This window comes from Rana temporaria, chromosome 7, assembly GCF_905171775.1.
Source record: "Rana temporaria chromosome 7, aRanTem1.1, whole genome shotgun sequence".
NCBI classification, from domain to species: Eukaryota; Metazoa; Chordata; class Amphibia; order Anura; family Ranidae; genus Rana; species Rana temporaria.
This window is the reverse complement of record NC_053495.1, coordinates 205,647,863-205,671,383: the sequence shown is the minus strand read 5'-3', so window position 1 is coordinate 205,671,383 and position 23,521 is coordinate 205,647,863. Positions and strand designations below refer to the sequence as shown.

General features: G+C 44.6%; 1 protein-coding gene and 1 non-coding gene across 3 annotated transcripts in view; both read left to right on the top strand.

The window, feature by feature from the left end:
- Positions 1-20,411, top strand: part of ELOVL1 (ELOVL fatty acid elongase 1) — a 67,547-nt gene extending 47,136 nt beyond the window's left edge. The window contains exons 2-8 of one of the 2 annotated variants that reach the window (XM_040360887.1): positions 1,691-1,767; positions 7,965-8,155; positions 10,076-10,156; positions 11,944-12,000; positions 13,583-13,688; positions 13,776-13,912; positions 18,772-20,411. In XM_040360887.1, the coding sequence (XP_040216821.1) occupies positions 1,710-1,767; positions 7,965-8,155; positions 10,076-10,156; positions 11,944-12,000; positions 13,583-13,688; positions 13,776-13,912; positions 18,772-19,017 (876 nt within the window). In that variant the 5' untranslated portion in view covers positions 1,691-1,709 and the 3' untranslated portion in view covers positions 19,018-20,411. The remainder of the gene's footprint in view (positions 1-1,690; positions 1,768-7,964; positions 8,156-10,075; positions 10,157-11,943; positions 12,001-13,582; positions 13,689-13,775; positions 13,913-18,771) is intronic. The other variant, XM_040360888.1, reaches the window with a different exon arrangement.
- On the top strand, positions 3,752-3,881 carry LOC120946429. Its single transcript, XR_005750751.1, has one exon. It is a non-coding gene; the product is annotated as a small nucleolar RNA SNORA35 (small nucleolar RNA).
- Positions 20,412-23,521: the final 3,110 nt, after the last annotated feature.

Here is a 23,521-nt window from a genome sequence, read left to right as displayed (position 1 = left end):
CAAGATGGCCCCCACTAGGCTCTATGCCCTTTGATGAGTGGATGGACCTCTGATGTCACTTCCGGTTCTCAAATATAAAGACACTATTTTTTATTAAAGTCAAAATGGGGAAAAAAAAAAAGTTTTTTTCCTTTGCTTTTAAAGGTAATAGAGAGACATTCATTGTAATAGGAATAAAAGTGATCAGAATAAATAAAGGAACGATGCTTGCGCGCCAAAGTGAACTTATACAAGTACCCATTCCATGAGCATGCGCAATTTTAAAGTGTGATGTGTTGGGTATTTGTTTACTTGACGTAACATAATTCCCATTTTACAAAAAATTGGGGTATATGTTGTGGTGTTTTTTTTTTTGTGTGTGTGTGTTTTTTTTGGGTTTTTTTTTTATTCATTCGTTTTTTAGATTATATATATATATATATATATATATATATATATATATATATATATATATATATATATATATATATATATATATATATATATATATATATATATATATATATATATATATATATATATATATATATATATATATATATATATATATATATATATATATATATATATATATATATATATATATATATATTTTGCTAAACAAATGCTGTGTGACATAAAAAAATAGCAACAATCGCCATTTTATTCCCTAGGGTCTCTGCTGCAAGAAAAAATATATATTTGGGGAGGGGTTTCTAGCAAAAAATACTGGTCTGAAGTAGACAAAAAGTGCCAGAAAAAGACTAGCACTTCGAGTGGTTAAAGTAATAATTTTAAAGGTTGGTTACAAAAAGTGACAAGCAAAAGGCGGACGCGTTTCGGCAACAGCTTTGGTTGTAGCTAAGACTAAGGCTGTTGCCGAAATGCGGCAGCTGTTTTGCTTGTCACTTTTTGTAACCAACCTTTAAAATCAATATATGGAATACAGTGTTGTCGACTCAATCCTTTTTTTTCCTTTTTCCTTCCCTTTTTTTCTTTTTACTTTCCTTTTTTGTTTCCTCTTCTTTCTTCTTTTTTTTTTCTTTTTTTTTTCTTTCTTTCTTTTCCTCCTTCTTTTTTTTTTTTTTCTTTTTTCTTTTTTTTTTTTTTTCTTTTTTCTTTTTTTTTTTTTTCTTTTTTCTTTTCTTCTTTCCTTTTTTTTTTTCTTTTTTCCTTTTTTTCTTTTCTTTCTTCCTTTTTTTCTTTTTTCTCTTTCTTTTTTTCTTCTTTTTTTTCCTTTTTTTCTTTTTTTCTTTCCTTTTTTTCTTTTCTTCTTTCCTTTTTCCTTTTTCTTTTCTTCTTTCCTTTCTCTCTGTGGCTCTGTGTGTCTCTGTGAGGACGCACCAGTGCCCTCATAGCAAGTTGTTTTCCATTAGGGTTGCTCTGTGCAAAAACATTACACAGAGCAGGTAAGTATAACATTATTTTTAATTCAAACCTTTTAATAATATATACCGCATATAATACCACAGCTCAGTTGCTTGTTTTTACTGCCCCCTAGCTGCCTCTGTAAAGAGGAGTTGGAAAGTAATTTTTGGTGAGACCTGTCGGGGGTTCTGACCTTTCCACACTAATCCAAAACAAAATTCTGCTTGTATATACCCGCTTGTGTTTTATTCTCTATTGTACAGTTTTATAATTTTCTGCATATTGTGAGTTGCTGATGATGTGATCCTCTTCTAACCTCCCCGTCTCTCCTCTCTGTCCACAGGCTGTGAGGAGCTGTAAAGATGGAGGCCGTGCTCTCACAATGGGCGCAGCGCTATCATGACTTCATGAAAGGAGCAGGTAAGACCCGCCATTGTACAGATCACCCATCTGATGATATGTTTTCTGGGGGGGGATAAGAGAAATGGGGTCTGATTTGGTAAATCTGGGAGATGCTTCTAATTGGGGAAGGTAATGCTCTGAAAACTCAGATTAAAAAAATAAATAAAAATCAATTGCAGGTAGATTAGTAAAAACAATATGCTTTTTATTGGTACGAAAATAAACTTCTAAAATGTCAACAACGCGTTTTGAGGCGTCAAACAGGACATCTCTGCGTCGGGAGATTTGTAACCATTCTGGAGCTGCTGGGCCGGATGCTGCCGGCGGTAATGCAGACGTCTCCTTTAAATATTCAGTCTGGGACCAGTTTAATCAAAATCCTGATTTATTCTACCAATCCTTGTGCTTCTGTGGTCTGGGTGGAGGGAGGGAGCAACACAGACCTGGGGGGAACATGCAGACTCCATGCAGGCAGTGTTCCTGGTTGATGTTGCATCCAGAGGGATAGATTTATTTTACATGTATGTTATTTTGCCTCTTACATGGTGGTCATTGTAGGAAGGAGATCAGTCTACCATTGTTCTTTACTCGAGACCCCTCTGAGCTTGGCGCTCTGTGTAGAGGAGACCCCTCTGAGCTTGGCGCTCTGTGTAGAGGAGACCCCCCCCTGAGCTTGGCGCTCTGTGTAGAGGAGACCCCCCCCTGAGCTTGGCGCTCTGTGTAGAGGAGACCCCCCCCTGAGCTTGGCGCTCTGTGTAGAGGAGACCCCCCCCCTGAGCTTGGCGCTCTGTGTGGAGGAGACCCCCCCTGAGCTTGGCGCTCTGTGTGGAGGAGACCCCCCCTGAGCTTGGCGCTCTGTGTAGAGGAGACCCCCCTCTGAGCTTGGCGCTCTGTGTAGAGGAGACCCCCCTCTGAGCTTGGCGCTCTGTGTAGAGGAGACCCCCCCCTGAGCTTGGCGCTCTGTGTAGAGGAGACCCCCCTCTGAGCTTGGCGCTCTGTGTAGAGGAGACCCCCCTCTGAGCTTGGCGCTCTGTGTAGAGGAGCCCCTCTCCTGTGAGCTTGGCGCTCTGTGTAGAGGAGACCCCTCTGAGCTTGGCGCTCTGTGTAGAGGAGCCCCTCTCCTATGAGCTTGGCGCTCTGTGTAGAGGAGACCCCTCTGAGCTTGGCGCTCTGTGTAGAGGAGACCCCTCTCCTCTGAGCTTGGCGCTCTGTGTAGAGGAGACCCCCCTCCCCCTGTTCCCTTCTCAAGGAACCCCTAACCGCAGGAGGACTGGAACCCCCGGCTCCAATCGGGTTTCTCCTCCTGAAGTCAGACATTGAACTCGGCACCAGTTTGAACTGTGGCTGATTTTCTCCCGTATTGCTTGTTACTCCTCTGTAGTGATGCGTACTCAGGATGCAAATAATATAAAAAGCTGTAGATGGAATATTATCCGTATGAAAATCTCCCGGCCACCGACACCCGATCACCTGTCTGCTCAGCTGCATGTCTCTCGTCGCCTTGTCTGCAAAACAGAAGATGATCTGCAGGGTCAAATAGAGCGCCTCATCCCCCCCCCCCCCCCCCCGGTTCACAATCCTCCCCGCAAATATTTAATTATGGCTTTTGCCTTTTCTGCTCTGTCTTCCCATCCATGAATGCAGATGTTTGGAGATGGAAGCCACTAATTATCACCCTCTAATCTTCATGTATTCCCGCCGGGTCCTGTTACCGCCTTCTATAAATGTTCTGTTTATCTTCACTCCTAATGTGTAATACTAAGAGAACCGGTCACCGGCGCTCATCTCCAATATTCTGATTCTACACTAGAAGTTATATTTATATAACCTTGTCTTTCAGGGATATTTAGATTAAATTTTTTTTGTATTCTCTCTCTCTCTCCTTTCTTTCTTTCTTTCTTTCTTTCTTTCTTTCTTTCTTTCTTTCTTTCTTTCTCTTTTTTTTTTCTATTCCCAGTCCAGAATTTACAAAGCTTGTCTGAGCAGTCAGAAAAAAGTGGGCCCGCACTGTCAAGTGTCTCCTTGGTCTTCCTCTGACTCTGGGGTCTCATTCCGGTGCCAGAAAAATCCCCCTTCTTGCAGAAAGGCCGGACTCTGCTGTGGGCCGGCCCTTTCGATAGCTGGGAACACCTACTAATGGCTAAATGCCTCGACTTCCATTTTCTACTCCCCTGTTCTGCCCCTTTAAAAAAGGTAGTAACACCCCCCCCCCCCCCCCCCCCTGCAAAGTTGAATTCTAGCCTATTATGTGGCACTTGCCTACAAATGAAGCCCACGATGTCCCTGCTGGTGGCCGCATCCATCTTCACCCCCTCTTCCTTCCGGGGCCGCATCCATCTTCACCCCCTCTTCCTTCCGGGGCCGCATCCATCTTCACCCCCTCTTCCTTCCGGGGCCGCATCCATCTTCACCCCCTCTTCCTTCCAGGGCCACATCCATCTTCACCCCCTCTTCCTTCCGGGGCCACGGAAAAAAGGGGGGGGGGCAGAGAGCTGAAGCTACACTCTGCAGAACTCAGTAAGGAGAGTTCTGAGAGCTGATTGAAGGGACCCCCCCCCCTCCCACACAGACCACAGGAACAGAGATGAGGCTGTCAATCTGATGGAGATCCCTCCCCTGCAGGGCGGCCCTATGATGGGACCGGGTGGTACCATGGGTACCAGGCAGCACTTTTAGGGGGGCAGCATACTGATGTCCTTTTTTTCCCACAAATAGAGCTTTCTTTTGGTGATATTTCACAATCACACCTCTGCGGTTTTTATTTTTTGTGCTATAAATATATATATAATATATATATTTTTTTAACTTTTTGCTATAATAAATATCCCCAAAATTTAGAAAAATTAACAATTTTCTTCAGTTTAGGCCAATATGTATTCTTCTACATATTTTTGGTACCAAAAAAAAACACAATTAGCGTACATTCATTAGTTTGCGCAAAAGACATTGTGGCCGCCGGCAATTCACAGGTCCCTTTATACTCCTGGATACATGTATAGAGCCATGGCAGGTCCTTTTATATGCCTATATACATGTATAGAGCCACGACTGGTCCCCTATATGCATGTATAGAGCCATGACAGGCCCTCGTTATACTCCTTTATACATGTATAGAGCCATGACAGGCCCTCGTTATACTCCTTTATACATGTATAGAGCCATGACAGGCCTTCTTTATACTCCTTTATACATGTATAGAGCCATGACAGGTCCTCTTTATACTCCTTTATACATGTATAGAGCCATGACAGGTCCTCTTTATACTCCTTTATACATGTATAGAGCCATGACAGGTCCTCTTTATACTCCTTTATACATGTATAGAGCCATGACAGGTCCTCTTTATACTCCTTTATACATGTATAGAGCCATGACGGGTCCCCTTTAGTTATCATGATATAAAATAATGAATGCGGGGGCCTTTTGGTTGGCGTGATATTTTTTTCGGGGGGCAGCATTTCATTCTTGGTCCCAGGCAGCACAATGTCTTGGGCCGGCACTGCTCCCCTGTCACCATTTTTCTCTTGGTGTCAGATAAACTTGTCAGAAGTGACTCATTCTGATGGCAGAGGAAGGAGGCAGCAGACAGAAATTACACTTGGTGCTCTGGATTAAAAGTACAGTCCCCGACCCTTTCCAAAAACGCAGAGGCACAAAAAAGCATTGATGTGAACGTGTTCCATAGGAAACCATGTTAAAAAAAAAAATGTCCCTGCATTTCTGCAAAATGCACCAAAAAGCGCATTCGTGTGAATGGAGCCTTAGAAGGATTCACCATTTATTGCTAACAATAAAATCAGAATAAAGGGGAAATCTTCCACGGGGGGGGGGGGGGGGGGACACCTGTTCTGGTGTGGATTTCTCCTCCCTTTGGGAACTTTTATTTCACTTCCTTTGGTTTCTAAAGGACAGGAGGCAGCCAGGAAAAACAGATCACTGGGCTAAACCTGTCTCTAAAAAAAATATATAAAAAAATTGGCTTGTGTGCGACTTTAATAATCAGATTTGCAGAAGCTCCCTCTGGTGGCGATCTGTGTTAGTGCAGTCACTATCCCTGTTGAATGACTGGAGTCGGCTGTAGGATGATCTGTTGTCTGTATTTTCACGGATAGTGAGCTCTGATCGTACACTGGGATAAAAAGAACATCAAACGCAATCATTATGCCACACCGCACAGGAGGAATACCGGTGTGTAGAGGTCAGGGGCGGATTGACCATTTGGGGACTCGGCACTGCCCGCGGGCCCCATTCAACTAGGGGGCCCCATCAGGGTTGCCAGCCTCAGTAAAACCAGGGACAGTATGTAAAAATCTTTTTTTTTTTTTTTTTTTTTTTTAAATCCCAAGATTATAGCTGCCCTGTGGCCCCATAATCTCCTATTGCCTGGGGGCCCCCATAATCTCCTATTGCCTGGGGGCCCCCATAATCTCCTATTGCCTGGGGGCCCCCATAATTTGTCAGTCCGCCCCTGGTAGAGGTTGTGTGCTAATATGGCGGCTCACTTGTGCATACATAAAACTTGAATCAATTGTTAGGATCAAATCTCGGCCGGGTCAGCAGGGACCGACCCAAGATTCAATTCATGTATGGGCAGGCTGGTTGCACCCAAGTCAATCCATCAATCAACGTGGGTACAACCAGCATGTCAGATTTTAATATGCGATTATTGGCAGCGGCTATAGCCACTAGCTGTAATCATTGGCCCGGATTCAGGTAGATTTGCCCCTTAGTTACGGAGGCGCAGGGCAGCGTTTTTGCCCTGCGCCCCCGCAAATCTCCTGCGCTACCCGCGATTCACGGAGCAGTTGCTCCGTAAATTGCCCTGCGTAAGGGCACCTAATGTAAATGATCCCGTAGGGGGCGGGAATCATTTAAATTAGGCGCTTCCCCCCCGAGCGTAGAGCGCATGCTCCGACGGGAAACTTTCCCGACGTGCATTGCGGCAAATGACGTCGCAAGGAATCACTTATGCAAATTACGTAAAATTCGAACGTCACCACGCGGGAACGACGGGTATACTTTAGCATTGGCTGCGCCTGCTATTAGAAGGGGCAGCCTTACGCTAAACACACCGTACGGAAACAACGTAAATTGCGTACGCAGGGCTCGCGCAACATTGTGAATCGGTGTTAGTATGCAATTTGCATACTATACACTGAGCACAATGGGAACGCCCCCTAGCGGCCATCGCAAGAATGCAGCCTAAGATATGCGTGGCATAAGAGCCTTATGCCACGCAGATTTTAGGCTGCAGTCGGCGTTACGATGTTCCTGAATCAGCAATTTACCTATGGTTACACAGGCACAATTGCTTCTTGAATCCGGGCCATTGTGTTCTCCCAGCAGGGACGGCTCCCCGCGCTCTGTTTATGGGGGGGGGGGGGGAGGAATCAAGTGAGTTGCAGAAAAGAATCTCATCATCCATGCCAACACTTTTTTTTTTTTTCATTTTGGATAGAGTAAGGGAGGGTTATAGCCCCTGTCAGTTTTTACTATCCCTGTCCCATTGTGGAGATTTCCCTCCACTTCCTGCCCCATATCCAAACAGGAAGTGAGAGGGAATCTATGCAAATTAAGGGAATCCTTTGCCCCCCCCAGGCCCTCAGAACTAGTGTCCCCACTCCAAAATTTCAGGGTGGGGCTTAAACAGCAAGGGGTGTGGCCTTGACAGGAAGGGGTGGGTCATATTTAAATGGGGGGGGGGGGTTGCACAAGTCAGGCCTAGGGCAGCACAAATCCTAAATACACCACTGCGTGGATGGCATTTATAGGGAGGACAGCCTCCCGTGATCGCGGGCAGCACCGCTGATCACAGATTGAGGTAAAGGGCCAATCTTTACCACGTCATCGGCTGTGTCCAATCACAGTTGATCGTGGATGTAAATGGAAGTCAGTTATCAGCATTCCTTTCCTCATGCTGACAGCAGGGAGGAGAGGAGAAGAGAGCCGATAACATATCTACATTGATAATCCGTGTCTTTTTTGTCGGTGCCCAACAGCGTCTCCTTACAGGGATACCCCATTAGCGCCACCCAGGGGCCCAGGCGCCGCCCCCTTTCTCCAGGCCACCCCTATATGCAATGGGTAGATTCATGCATAGTGTTTTTAACTTGTGGATAAAATAAGATGTAAAAGCTGAAGGGTATTCAACTGATTTTTAACAAAGGTCTTGTTTTATATATAACATGTTTTCCTCCTTTTTTGTGTTTCCTCAGACCCCAGGATAGGCCATTACCCCCTCATGCACTCGCCTTGGCTGCCCGGCTCCATTCTGCTGTTCTATGTCTTCTTCGTCCTGTCTCTGGGGCCGCGGTTGATGGCCAACAGGAAGCCCTTCGACCTGAAGCCTTTGATGGTGGTCTACAACTTCAGCCTGGTGGGGGTGTCCGCTTATATTGTCTATGAGGTGGGTGACATTTCACAGGACACCAACAGAAGCCATGATACCGACGTGTGTGGAAGTACGAATCTTAGAGAATACTAGGATGTGCAGTCCCACACAGTGGCGTAGCGTGGGGGGTGCGAGGGGGGCCACCGCCCTGGGCGCAAAATTCCTGCTAGCTGCATCTTTGGAGCGGTGTGTATACCACTGCTCCTGCCCATTGAAATCAATGGGACACTGCAGCTATACCGCCTCTACAGAGGCGTTTTGCGGTGTTTTTTAACCCTTTCTTGCTAGCAGGGGGGTAAAACCACCTCCGCTAGCGGCCGAATAGTGCTGCAGATCCGACGGTAAATCGTCGCTAAAAATATTGGCGCTTTACCGCCGACCCCGCCACAGTGGGAAAGGGGCCTAACTGAACAAGCTGAAGTTTGGAAGCTGATCGGTTACAATGCATAACAGATTGTGCGCCAGTTTTAGTAAATTTCCCCCATACTTCTCTCCTGTAAAATTGTATTGGGCCCTGCTGTTTTTAATATATATATATATATATATATATATATATATATATATATATATATATATATATATATATATATATATATATATATATATATATATATATATATATATATATATATATATATATATATATATATATATATATATATATATATATATATATATATAATAAATAAAATAAATATTTATATATATATATATATATATATATATATAATAAATAAAATAAATATTTATATATATATATATATATATATATATATATATATATATATAATAAATAAAATAAATATTATATATATATATATATATATATATATATATATATATATATATATATATATATTATATATATATAATATTTATTTTATTTATTATATATATATATATATATATATATATATATATATATATATATATATATAATATTTATTTTATTTATTATATATATATATATATATATATATATATATATATATATATATAATATTTATTTTATTTATTATATATATATATATATAATATTTATTATATATATATATATATATATATATATATATATATATATATATATATATATATATATATATATATATATATATATATATATATATATATATATATATAAAAAATAAATATTATAATAATTATATAATAATATTATATAATTTTTTTATTTTTTTTTATTTATATATATATATATTGGGACAAAGGTCACATAGATTTCATGCACCTCATCCGGGTTTGTCCGATCGGAGTTTTGGCAGGAGGTTACTACTCTGCCCCCTACCCAACTCCACCCCCCCCTCCCCTCCCCCTTCCCACCTGACGCCTATTTGTTTGGTATACTAAGCAAAGAACACTGAACACATTTATATTAGAAAATTCTGAAGGTTAGGGTCACCTTTATAATAAACAAAAAAGCATAATAAATGCATGTGTTTTTGCAGTAAAAAGTGTTTTATTAATAATAATAATAATAATGATAATAATAATATATTATAAAAAAATATATATATATATATATATTTTATAATTTTTTTTATTTTTTTTTTCAATCAAAGTTTTTTTAAGAACACAACACCCACTACACAACAAACTGCGATTCCCATTTTTTTTTTTTTTTTGGCGTTCAACACCAACTTCAGGGACAATATGCTGCCTAACAAATCCCACCCACTTTCAGATGCCATTGTATCAGGATAATATTCTGTACGTCGCCTGTCGGTGGTCATAAAGTTATGGCCGATCAAAATATCTGTAATAAGTAAAATAAAACATTGGAATATAAAGTCCACTTCAGATGTTGTCTCCTGAGAAAACGGTGGCGTTTATCAATTCGCAATATCGCTGATTACAGTCATAAATTGATAACGAAGCGTCTGCTGGAAGGATAACATGCGTTTTTTTTGTCTCCTTTAGTTTCTCATGTCCGGCTGGTTGACTGGATACACCTGGAAGTGCGACCCTGTGGACCAATCGGATTCACCAATGGGCATGCGGGTGAGTGAGTTTCCCCCCGGGGGGGGGGTGGAAGAGCTTTTATAATGTTTATTTAATGACTCGTGACTGCAAAAAATCCATTGAGTGATCGGGTCAGTGCCGCCCGCCGCCTCGTACCACCTGCCACCTCCTGAACTTTGCACATGGTGATAAGTACGCAGCTTCACCCCTTATCTGTATCCTCATTACTTTCCCTATTAACCTGTGCCAGGACTCTCCCACCCCGGCCACCATGTCCCTCCAGTTTTATGGCGTTATAAAACACGACTGTACACTCCGTTCTTCACTGTGTGACGACTAGCCTTGGTGATCGTAATTCTTCCGATCGCTCCACCAGACAAGCTGATATTTCAATGATAAGCGGTGAGGATCTGTCTGATCGCTGTAGAATATACTCTGTTATAGTGATCGCTACATCGCACATGCATGTGAGCAAACCATCATTACATGTTAGTCCTTTCTATACAGGGTTTTCCAAATAACAACAACATACATTTCAAATACCCACTGAAGGGGAAAAACCCCATACCCACATTTCCTCCAAACTACAAATCTCTCTCCCTTCTATTTTCATTTGTGTGTGTGTGTGTGTGTGTGTGTGTATACACACACAATTAGGGCTCTGATGTGAAAGTTTGAGGGTGGGGGGGGGGGGGTGAGCTGAGGACTCTGGTGTGAAAGGTAGGGGGACTGAGAACTCTGATGTAAAAGGGGAGGGGGACTGAGGGCTCTGATGTGAAAGGGGAGGGGGACTGAGAACTCTGATGTAAAAGGGGAGGGGGACTGAGGGCTCTGATGTGAAAGGGGAGGGGGACTGAGGGCTCTGATGTGAAAGGGGAGGGGGACTGAGGGCTGTGATGTGAAAGGGGAGGGGGACTGAGGCCTCTGATGTGAAAGGGGAGGGGGACTGAGGCCTCTGATGTGAAAGGGGAGGGGGACTGAGGCCTCTGATGTGAAAGGGGAGGGGGACTGAGGCCTCTGATGTGAAAGGGGAGGGGGACTGAGGCCTCTGATGTGAAAGGGGAGGGGGACTGAGGCCTCTGATGTGAAAGGGGAGGGGGACTGAGGCCTCTGATGTGAAAGGGGAGGGGGACTGAGGGCTCTGATGTGAAAGGGGAGGGGGACTGAGGGCTCTGATGTGAAAGGGGAGGGGGACTGAGGGCTCTGGTGTGAAAGGGGAGGGGACTGAGGGCTCTGATGTGAAAGGGGAGGGGACTGAGGGCTCTTATGTGAAAGGGGAGGGGGACTGAGGGCTCTTATGTGAAAGGGGAGGGGGACTGAGGGCTCTGATGTGATAGGGGAGGGGGACTGAGGGCTCTGATGTGAAAGGGGAGGGGGACTGAGGGCTCTGATGTGAAAGGGGAGGGGGACTGAGGGCTCTGATGTGAAAGGGGAGGGGGACTGAGGGCTCTGATGTGAAAGGGGAGGGGGACTGAGGGCTCTGATGTGAAAGGGGAGGGGGACTGAGGGCTCTGATGTGAAAGGGGAGGGGGACTGAGGGCTCTGATGTGAAAGGGGAGGACTGAGGCCTCTGATGTGAAAGTTTGGGGGTGGGGGGGGGGGACTGAGGGCTCTGGTGTGAATGGAGGGAGGACTGAGGGCTCTGGTGTGAATGGAGGGAGGACTGAGGGCTCTGGTGTGAATGGAGGGAGGACTGAGGGCTCTGGTGTGAAAGTTTGGGGGGGGGGGGGACAGAGGACTGTTGGCACTATATATAGATCCTCTATAATAATGAGCGGGGTGGTTTATGTGGAGTAATGACATTTTCATTATTTTTCCATTTTCAGATGGTACAAGTGGCCTGGCTTTTCCTGTTCTCCAAATTCATTGAACTCCTTGACACCGTAAGTACCGTTTATCACTCTGTCTACATTTATAGAGAGGAGGGATCCTGTATGGTAGCAAATTTAATCAAGAAATGGAAGATTCCCATTTCTGTCCAGGCCAGCGATGGTCAACTTTCTTAATTTAGGGGGGCCCACAATGTGTGGCCCCTGGCATCATCCTTCATGCTCCTACCACCATGTCATATATTATTTTGTAAGGGACAATTGGATGAGATGGATAGAGGGATCATAGTTGGTGGAAACAACTTATATTGTAGCAATACAAACCTCTGTTGTCCTGTTTGTTGTGGCTTTTACCAACAATCCGGTTTCTGATTACCGTATTTATCGGCATATAACACGCACAGGCGTATAACACGCACCTTTATTTTAAATAAAGAACTTTGAAGCAAAATAAGGGTCAGTGCTCATCAATGCAGTCTGATCAATGCCCATCTGCAGCCTCACCATTGCCATGAATGCAGCCTGATCAATGCCCATCTGCAGCCTCACCATTGCCATTAATGCAGCTTGATCAATCCCATCTGCAGCCTCACCATTGCCATGAATGCAGCCTGATCAATCCCATCTGCAGCCTCACCATTGCCATGAATGCAGCCTGATCACTCCCCATCTGTAACCTCACTAGGGGTGCAACGAATCAAAAAACTCACGGATCGGATCGATCCTCGGATCAGGAGTCACGGATCGGATCATTTTCGGATCAGCAAAAAAAAAAAAAATGGTCCGTTTTCATTGGTCCAAAAAAATAAATAAATAAATATATAATATATAATATATATATATATATATATATATATATATATATATATATATATATATATATATATATATATATATATATATATATATATATATATATATATATATATATATATATATATATATACATACATACATACATACATACATACACACACACACACACACACACACACACACACACACACACACACACACACACACACACACACACACACACACACACACACACACACACACACACACACACACACACACACACACACACACACACATATATATATATATATATATATATATATATATATATATATATATATATTTATTTTGCTGTAAAAACATCAAGATTGTACTTTTAACAGGTCCCAAACAGCCTCACCTGCTTCCTCTTTAATCCACCCCTGAATTGTGCTCTTTTTTTCCCCCCCCTCCTCTCGCACCAGTGCTTCACTGCTAACATTCCCTCTCCAAGTCTGCTTGCCAGAGCCCAGTGCACAGCGTGACACGCCCCCCCGGGGAGGCGTGTCACGCTGGGCTCTGGCAAGCAGACTGGGTGGAACTAGATGGCCGCCGCTCCGGAGCTAGGCCGAAGCCGGGGACTTTCCTAGGCCTAGGCTCCGGAGCGGATCGCGGTGTGTCCCGATCCGAAGGGGGTGGCCCGTTCGGATCACGGATAGGTGACGATCCGTTGCACCCCTAAACCTCACAATTGTTTGATACATTATGTGCTTCTGAAAACAAAGTCCCATTCACTTGGGGTTTACATGCCTGTGTTCTGTTTTGTCTTAGTCTGTTTTTTTGTCTCCCTCCTTGGCAGGTCTTCTTTGTGCTGAGGAAGAAAAATGGGCAGATTACGTTTCTGCACATCTTCCATCACTCTGTTCTGCCCTGGAGCTGGTGGTGGGGTGTTAAGTTTGGTCCAGGTAAGAACCTTGGAAGCTTTAAGGCTTGATGTGACCTCTACTGTGCCTGCTATGGCATGCTGACCATGTCACCATTATCTCTGCCAGGTGGTATGGGATCCTTCCACGCCATGATCAACTCTCTGGTCCACGTCATCATGTACTTCTACTACGGACTCTCCGCTGCCGGGCCACGCTTCCAGAAGTATCTTTGGTGGAAGAAGCACATGACCGCCATCCAGCTGGTAAGAAAGATAAGTAAATGCAAGTACACAGTTTTGGTTTTCCCAGCTGTATACCCAGAGGACCAAAGCAATGAGAGGGGGGGCAGTCTAACCAAACTTGGTCCCGTATACCAGCTATGCAGAAGTAAATGAATGATACACCTTGGACATCGTGGCTTCTTCTGATCACGCACCTACGTTTTTGTGGACCCTCTTGACATGATTAATTTTAGGTGTCTCCAGTGAAGGGTACTATACTGCATCATACAAAGACATTGCCAGGGGTCTCAAACTAGCGGCCCTCCAGCGGTTGCAAAATTACAAGTCCCATCATGCCTCGCCTGATGGAGTCATGCTTTGTAACTGTCAGCCTTGCAACGCCTCATGGGACTTGTAGTTTTGAAACAGCTGGAGGGCCACCAGTTTGAGACCCCTGTAAGACAGTTGTGCTCTTTCAGCCTTGTGGTAACAGTTTTTGGTAGAGACCCTTTTCTGTTCCACCATGACTGTCCCCCGTGTTGAAAACCAGCTCCATAAAGACATGGTTTGACCAATTTGGTTTGGAGGAACTTCAGTGTCCTGCACAGAGCCCTGACCTGAACCCTACTAAACACCTTTGGGATGAGTTGGAACGCCGATCCAACTCTGATCACCCGTCCGCACCTGACCTCACAATGGCCACAAACTCTCCATACTTTTGGGAAAGCCTTTCCAAAAGAGTAAAGACTGGTATAACTGCAAAGGGTGGTGGTGGTGGGATAGATCCATTTTAATGGCCATGGTTTTGTAAAGTTGTCCCAACAAGTTCATATAGGTGTGATGGTCAGATGTCCATAAACTTCTATTGGGTACCTCCCCTTCCCTGGGGATCAGCTTACAATGCAGGTCATACTACTAAAATCTTTTAGATGGTGACATGGTCTTCACGATTATATAACCATAAAAAAATAAAGACCATGTCACCATCTAAAAGCTTTTAGTATGACCAGCATTCAGGGCTGGCCCAAGACATTGTGCTGCCTGGGCCCAAGAATGAAATGCGCCCATCCAGCAAAGAGACCTCCCATATATTCAGCAGGAGACGTGCCCCTTCCTGCAAAGAGACGTGCCCCTTCCTGCAAAGAGACGTGCCCCCTCCTCACAGCGGGTGATTTGTCGGGCGAATGGCTGGTGTTGGCACTTAAATCATCCTAACATTATGATTGATATGGTGTCAGGATGATCAAATCACATTATTTCTATTATTACATTGTAATACAGTGATTCTCAACCTGTCTAGTGCCGTGACCCCTTGATAAAATGTCGTGGGGAGTTGTGGGGACCCCTAACGGTAAAATTATTTTCCGATCGAGGGTTGTCGGCACCCAAGACAAGTAATTTGCGCCCCTAACCCACGGAAACTTGGCGCTCCCTGAGTCCCTTCCACTCGTACAGTATTAAAAACCCCTTATAGTAGTACATTTTAGGATCTCTCTCTCTCTCTCTCTCTCTCTCTCTCTCTCTCTCTCTCTCTCTCTCTCTCTCTCTCTCTCTCTCTCTCTCTCTCTCTCTCTCTCTCTCTCTCTCTCTCTCTCTCTCTCTCTCTCTCTCTCTCTCTCTCTCTCTCTCTCTCTCTCTCTCTCTCTCTCTCTCTCTCTCTCTCTCTCTCTCTCTCTCTCTCTCTCTCTCTCTCTCTCTCTCTCTCTCTCTCTCTTTTATCTCTCTCTATCTTAATTTCTTTTTTGTTATCCCCATCCCTCTCTAGACTTCTTAGACATCTTTCTTGTTCTTTCTCTTATTCTTCCTCTCCCTTTTTCTTTGTTCCTCCCCCTCTTTTCCTCTTCCTTCCATATGCTCTCTATTTTTATTCCTTCTCTTACTCCCTGGCGGGGAGTTGGGATCAGTGGCGGTGCTGGTGGGGAGTTGGGATCAGTGGCGGTGCTGGTGGGGAGTTGGGATCAGTGGCGGTGCTGGTGGGGAGTTGGGATCAGTGGCAGTGCTGGTGGGGGGTTGGGATCAGCCAACTTAGGTGCTCTTGATCAAGGTCATCTACTGATCTGAGAACTGTAGTGAGGACTTTTAAAGGCAACTCTAATCACAGGTAGTGTTACTCAATGTGTCTCCGACTTTGTGGTTTCTCGTAGCAGTGACACCTATGCTGAAATCAGCAGGTCTGTTCCAGCCCCTCCCACTTCACATTCCTCACCAGTCAGCTGACCTCTAGTCACTGCCCCCCAGCTATGCCGTGAAGTGAAGGGGCGGCTGTGAAGAGGCTGAGTGGGCGGCCGCAAGCTTCAGGAACAGCCCAGGTTTTGGGGACCCCTGGAAAATCCTCATTTGACCCCCAAGGGGGCCCCCCCCCCCCCCCCCCCCCCCGGGTTGAGAACCACTGTTGTAATATATAATGAAATAGTTCAACTCACCATAATGCAGAATCAGTGGGAGCCCCGAGCTTGTCACTTGTCACCGTTGCCTGTCACCAGATGCCGCCTGTCACTTGCCACCATTGCCTGTCACCAGATGCCGCCTGTCACTTGCCACCATTGCCTGTCACCAGATGCCGCCTGTCACTTGCCACCATTGCCTGTCACCAGATGCAGCTTGTCACTTGCCACCATTGCCTGTCACCAGATGCAGCCTGTCACTTGTCACCATTGCCTTTCACCAAATGCAGCCTGGCTCTCTCTCCCTCCCCTTCAGCATGCTGGGGGCTGCAGTTCCCCCCTAGAATTGCAATGGGCCAGCCAGTTATTGACTACATTTCCACTGACAGCGGCGCCGGCGATGCAGTGCAAGGATGACGCTTCACACTAGATGGAGGGTCCCACCGGGTCCCATGGTAGGGCAGGCCCTGCCTGCATTGTAAGCTGATCCCCAGGGAAGGGGAGGTACCCAAATAGAAGTTTACAGACATCTGACCATCACACCTAATATGAACTAGTTGGGACCACCTATTCCAAAACCATGGCCATTAAAATGGATCTATCCCACCACCCTTTTAGATGGTGACATGGTCTTCCTTGGTTATATAAACATGAATTAATTAATTTATTTTTTGAATGGTGTTGAACTCTAGTTGGTGCCCGCCATCTATCTATACCAGCCCCCCTATTCTGAGCCTTTAGCTAACTAATCTTTTGAAGCAGCACTGACCAAGGTGTGTGACGGTGTTTATTTCTGCAGAGCAAGTAAGAGCGGTCAAACAAGTTGATAGTAAAGTGGACCTAAACTCATGTTGTAAGGGGATATTTAGAAATGCTAATTATGCTTAAGCAGCACCCGAAAATGTAGCTTTTCTCTTTGAATTCCTCCCAAAAAGTAGTAGTGCACTTCCTGTGACCAGGCACTCCTGTACATCTGCAATGTAAGATCATCTAAGGCAATGCTGCCTCTGACTGCTAGTCTTAGGAGATTTATAGTGGCCCTACTTTTCTGCTCACTGTTCTCCTTGCTGGAGGCTTTGACAGGAAGCCAAGCCTTGCCTCTCCCAAGATGGCCGCCTTCACACAGAGACACAATGCAGAACAAGTTAGGTTAAGTTGGTAATGGGGAAAAGATAAGCTGCAGGAAGATCATAGGCAATACTGGTGACTAAATTAATAACAGAAAATTTGCACTCAACGGTCTATATCGGGGATATGCAATTAGCGGGCCACCAGCTGTTGCGAAACTACAAGTTCCATCATGCCTCTGGGTGTCATGCTTGTGGCTGTCAGAATCTTGCTATGACTCATGGGACTTGTAGTGCAACAGTTGGAGGTCCACTAATTGCATATCCCTGGTATATATGAAACCCTAACTGCTAGCACACCAATAGATAGGTAAACAAACAGGTGAAAAACGTGCTGCACTCATTAAAAAGTCATAAACCGTAAATAAAATCAGTACAAATCTGTGCAATAAAGTCCACTATTTAACAGTGAAATGCAAAGTGTAGCACTTGAGCAATAATCCTGTGCAGATCCTGTCACTCAGAAGACACCACGGCGATCCTCCACCCTTTAACCAATGGACACACAAGAATACAATGACACTCTAATTTTACAAACGAGTCCGTATGCGCTTTATATCGCAGGTATCGTCCGTGGCACCATAAAATATTCCACTTACACAGGTCTTCACTGGGTATCCTCCAGGACGCCCAAGAGATCATGTAAAAGAAAAATAAAAGCCAAGGATACTCTACAACAAGGGTCTCAAATTGGTGGCCCTCCAGCTGTTGCTTAACTACAAGTCCCATGAGGCATTGCAAGGCTGACAGTTACAAGAATGACTCCCTCAGGCAGAGGCATGATGGAACTTGTAGTTCTGCAACACCAGTTTGAGACCCCCGATCTCTAGACTAGACTATCTCTAAAATGTATTATTAAAACTATCAAAATACTCACAAAGGTACAGAAAGTAGAGCTTTAAAATAATACAGGCCAGTTCCAGTAGCTGAAGCAGCCACTTCCAGACTCTAGAGCAGGGGTAGGCAACCTCGGCCCTCCAGCTGTTTTGAAACTACAAGTCCCATGAGACGTTGAAAGACCCAGGCATGACTCCTAGAGGCAGAGGCATGATGGGATTTGTAGTTTCACCACAGCCGCAGTGCCGAGGTTGCCCACCCCTGCTCTAGAGAATATGTCAAGAATGTCAGCTCCGCCCTACTTGTTTCGTCACACCTTGACGTCTTCTGAGCGAGAAGATCTGCATGGGATTATTGCTTGAGTTCTACACTCTTGCACTGTTCATTTCACTGTTGGATTTTATTGTACAGATTTAATACTGGTGACTAGTCTTTAAACCTCTGTTTGGCTTCCAAGGTTCAGTTCCTCTTTTAAGTGCTGTAGATTAATACATCATGTTCACTCCAGATCTCATGTTCCATACTTCAGCCATTACTTTTCTTTGTCCTGTAGATTCAGTTCGTCCTGGTCTCCATCCACATTACTCAGTATTACTTCATGTCCTCCTGCGACTACCAATTCCCCATCTTCATCCACCTCATCTGGATCTACGGCACGGTCTTCTTCATGCTCTTTTCCAATTTCTGGTACCAGGCCTACACCAAAGGAAAACGCCTCCCGAAATCCAGCCAAGCAGCATCCAACGGGGAAGTCCACCAAAACGGAAAGGCCAAGAACAGCAAAGCCAAGGCAAACTAGATCCGAGCTTAGGCGGGCACGTGCGGTATCCCCAAAACGTGGGCACAAGGCAGGTGCTAAGTGGGGAAGATAATGGCACGTGTTCTTTTTTTTTTTTTTTTTTTTTTTCGTAAAACAAAAAGCCCAGCTGTTTGATGGCCAGTAAAAACTGCCAAACTGGTTTTACGAATACAACATTGGGCTTACACCAGCCAAAAAAATCCAAGTGCCTAAAACAAAAACAAAAAAAGACTTTGTATGACGCGAGTGTGTCCTGAATCCTATGTCCTTCCATGCCATCTCTGGCACCCCCACCCTCCACAAAACGTTCCACTCTTTGAAAGATTGTGTGTGTGTGTGTGTGTGCGTGTGCGTGTGTGTGTGTGTGCAAGAGGACAGCTCACTCCAAAAAAATAAAAAATCTCTGACCTCTATACTGTAATATCCGGGCCCTCAGCAAGCAACAAGAATCTTGATTCCTCCGCATCACATTCCAGTATAAATCCTATTCATCAGAAGAGCGTGGGCCTGACGGGGGGGAAGGGTAAGTGCCTCCCAACTTCAGAACCCCCCCCCCCCGGTCCGGCTTGTTTTTGCACTGGCATTTATTTATTTTTTTGCCATTTTTTTCAGGGCAAGTTCTAAGCCCTGCTCAAAACAGGTGCAGGAATTTTGATATACTTGAAATCTGGGGTGCTTGTATGTTATCAAATTCCTAGGTCATTGTTTTTTTTTTCGTCTGAAGGAGAAAGCAGTATTGTGCGTTTTTTTTTTTTTTTTTTGTGCATGTTTGGGGCTAAATTTTAAGTTAATTTTGAAGGAGGGGTTTCTCTTTTTTTCTTTTTTTGCTCTCACCTGTGTCACAGTCATATCTTTTACAAATAACTTGCCCTCCCCACGTCCCGTCCATACTGTAGTCACTCTTGTCCCTTTTCTATGTGCCACTGATCTAGATCTATAACACTGTAATGTTCTCCTAATTCCTCTGCTGCTTCTGGGGAACCGAAATCCCCCCCTACCCAGCAGCAGAAAGCAGTCCATAAAAATCACTTTGTATATTTAAATAAAAAGATAAATAAAAATAAATTCCACACCCCCCCCCCCCCACCTTGCTGTCGAGCACGCGATGCCGGGCCGCCGAGATGAGAGGCGCCGCGTCGGAATGGGGGATATTTTTCGTAACTTATCTGCAAGTCTGCCAGATACTATTTATCATATTTTTTTTTTGTGTAATACTATTAATAAAAAAAAAATGAGAGACTTATCGCACATTGTTTAATTCCAAAGCAAACTCTTGTTGATAATATTGTATGTGAAATTATTAAATTGGACTTTCCACCTCAGTGGCAAGTATTGCTTATACAGTTTGCTCCTCCTCCCCATAATGCTGTATAAAAGAACCTGGGGGGGGGGGGGGAGAATAGATAATATTCTTGCCTTTCCTCGACCAGGCAAAGGTCTCCTCTTGCTCTTCCTCTTCTTTCTTCTTTTCCTCCTCCTTCTTCTTTCTTCTTTTCTTCCTCTTCCTTTCTTCTTTTCCTCCTCCTTCTTTCTTCTTTTCCTCCTCCTTCTTTCTTTGTTTCCTCCTTCTTCTTTTCCTCCTCCTTCTTTCTTCTTTTCCTCCTCCTTCTTTCTTCTTTTCCTCCTCCTTCTTTCTTCTTTTCCTCCTCCTTCTTTCTTCTTTTCCTCCTCCTTCTTTCTTCTTTTCCTCCTCCTTCTTTCTTCTTTTCCTCCTCCTTCTTTCTTCTTTTCCTCCTTCCGGCCGCCGGGTCTTGGAGAATGTTGAGTAGCCCAAATCTCTCAAGAAGATGACTCCGCTTTATCTTATCCCAAAGATTTGGGCTATTCGGCATTCTCTGGCATCTTGTCAACTACAGACGTCGGGGTAAAGAAGTATAATATCTAGCCCGTTCCCCCCCAGGTACCTTTTTTTTACTTGCAGTATTTTAAATGAGGAGCGCCTTTTTATCAGCAGACCATGCCACTGAGGGGGAAGGTCTGTTTTAACAGAGGGCCGAGGCGACATCTGATCAGAAGGCACCACTTTGATGTAGGGCTTCTTGTGTCAGGATTAGAGTACCCCACCGCCAGTTTTGGTGTAACCACCAGAGACTGTACACTAATCCGTTTGGATTAGAGTACCCAATTGCTGGTGCTGGTGTGACCACCTCAAGTCTATTGGATGGTTTTATAATCGGTTAGGATTAGAATACCCCATCTTTGGTTCTAGTGGGACCACCTCAAGTCTACTAGCACTACTCGGTTAGGATTAGAGTACCCCATCACTGGTTCTAGTGTGACCACCTCAAGTCTACTAGCACTACTCGGTTAGGATTAGAGTACCCCATCACTGGTTCTAGTGTGACCACCTCAAGTCTACTAGCACTACTCGGTTAGGATTAGAGTACCCCATCACTGGTTCTAGTGTGACCACCTCAAGTCTACTAGCACTACTCGGTTCAGTTAGGATTAGAGTACCCCATCTCCTGGTAGACTTGAGGTGGTCACACCAAAACCGGAGATGGGACACTCTAATCCTAACTGAACAGAGTAGTGCTAGTAGACTTGAGGTGGTCACACCAGAACCAGTGATGGGGTACTCTAATCCTAACTGAATAGAGTACTTCTGGTAGACTTGAGGTGGTCACACCAAAACCGAAGTACTCTATTCAGTTAGGATTAGAGTACCCCATCACTGGTTCTGGTGTGACCACCTCAAGTCTATCGGATGGTCTTCTAATCAGTTAGGATTAGAGTACCCCATCACCGGTTTTGGTGTGACCACCTCAAGTCTACCAGAAGTACTCCAATCAGACAGGATTATTATACCCCATAGCTGGTTCTGATGTGACCACCTCAAGTCTACTAGCACTACTCTGTTCAGTTAGGATTAGAGTACCCCATCACTGGTTCTGGTGTCACCACCTCAAGTCTACCAGAAGTACTCTATTCAGACAGGATTATTATACCCCATAGCTGGTTCTGGTGTCACCGCCTCAAGTCTACCAGAAGTACTCTATTCAGTTAGGATTACAGTACCCCATAGCTGGTTCTGGTGTGACCTCAAGTCTACCAGAAGTAATCCAATCAGTTAGGATTGGAGTACCCCCATCACCAATTCTGGTGTGATCACCTCAAGTCTTACCAGGACATCTGCTATGGGTTTTCAGGCTGGAGGTGGAGTTGATGCAAAAACGTATCTTTTAATTGTTTCCAGTGGCAGTCCTCTAATTTTTATTGGCATAAAAATAATTTACTGGGACTCTTGTCTCTGATCAAAATGCCTTTGTGAAAATTCCCTAGTGGGAGCTCATGTCAGACGTCGTATCTGTTCAGATGCTCTACAAATGACATTGCAGTACTACGACGCATCCCAGGTGTTCAGGAATGGCAGCTTCCATCGAAGGTGTCCATCTGTGTGATAGATTGCCTTAATGGGCAAAGTGAAAAAAAAAACCCAGCTAGAGGCAGAAATGTGCCGCAAATCCGCCCATAGCGCCAGCGGTAAAAATAGCGGAGTTTTACCGCCAACGCTATGAGCGGCTCAGTGTGAAAAGGGGTCTAAAGGAGACCTCTTTATAGCAGCCACCACAGGCAGCACGGTTGGGGAAAAATGGATGGGCGGATCTACACTGTTGCCACTGGGAGTCCCTGAGTGGGTGACGGAGCCTCCCAGCATTGGCCAGAATCGACATCAGCAGTTTTGTATTTTGAGACGGACACAGCATCCATATTGTTCATGGAGAAAACTGGTTATCAACTCTCTCGGACAGCACTCGGGCCATTCTTCTTTTCTAGCCCACAACGTGTTTTTGCCCCTTTTTTTGAAGGTTTCATCAGAACACAAAAAAAGTGGTATGCCTTTTTTAAAACATGACCTTAAATATTTATGTGAAATGTGCTTTATTTGCTGGCTGTGGTGTCGGTGACACGGTTGTTCCGCACAGCTACTTGCACTGAACAGAATGCCAGGCATCGGGGTGAGTGTACCCGGCCATGTCAATGAGGGCGACTGAAATAAAGTTGTGTTTTTTCCTCAGATGTGTGAGTCCCTTCTTTTAATTTATAGTATCAGGGTGGATAGGTTGGAGTTAAGGTGATCTGTAGCTTTGACATATGTTAGTAAAACCGTACATATCACAACTATTTTGTGCATTCGGGTGGCTTCTTCCTTTGGTGGGGTCTTCTTCTTCCTTTTTGGTGGGGGTCGTCTTTTTTTCCTTTTGGTGGGGGTCGTCTTTTTTTCCTTTTGGTGGGGGTCGTCTTTTTTTCCTTTTGGTGGGGGTCGTCTTTTTTTCCTTTTGGTGGGGGTCGTCTTTTTTTCCTTTTGGTGGGGTCTTCCGTCTTCTCTGCTCCCGCTCTCCGGTTCTTTCTGCCGGGCTCCTCCCGATATCTTCTTCCAGCTCTTTTACTAGCGGTGGCCCGGTCTTCTCTTCTTCCGACTTCTCCCACTCTCCGTTTTTTTCTGCCTTCTGCTGGGCTAATCCGCCATCTGCTTCCAGCTCTTTTACTAGCGGCGGCCCGG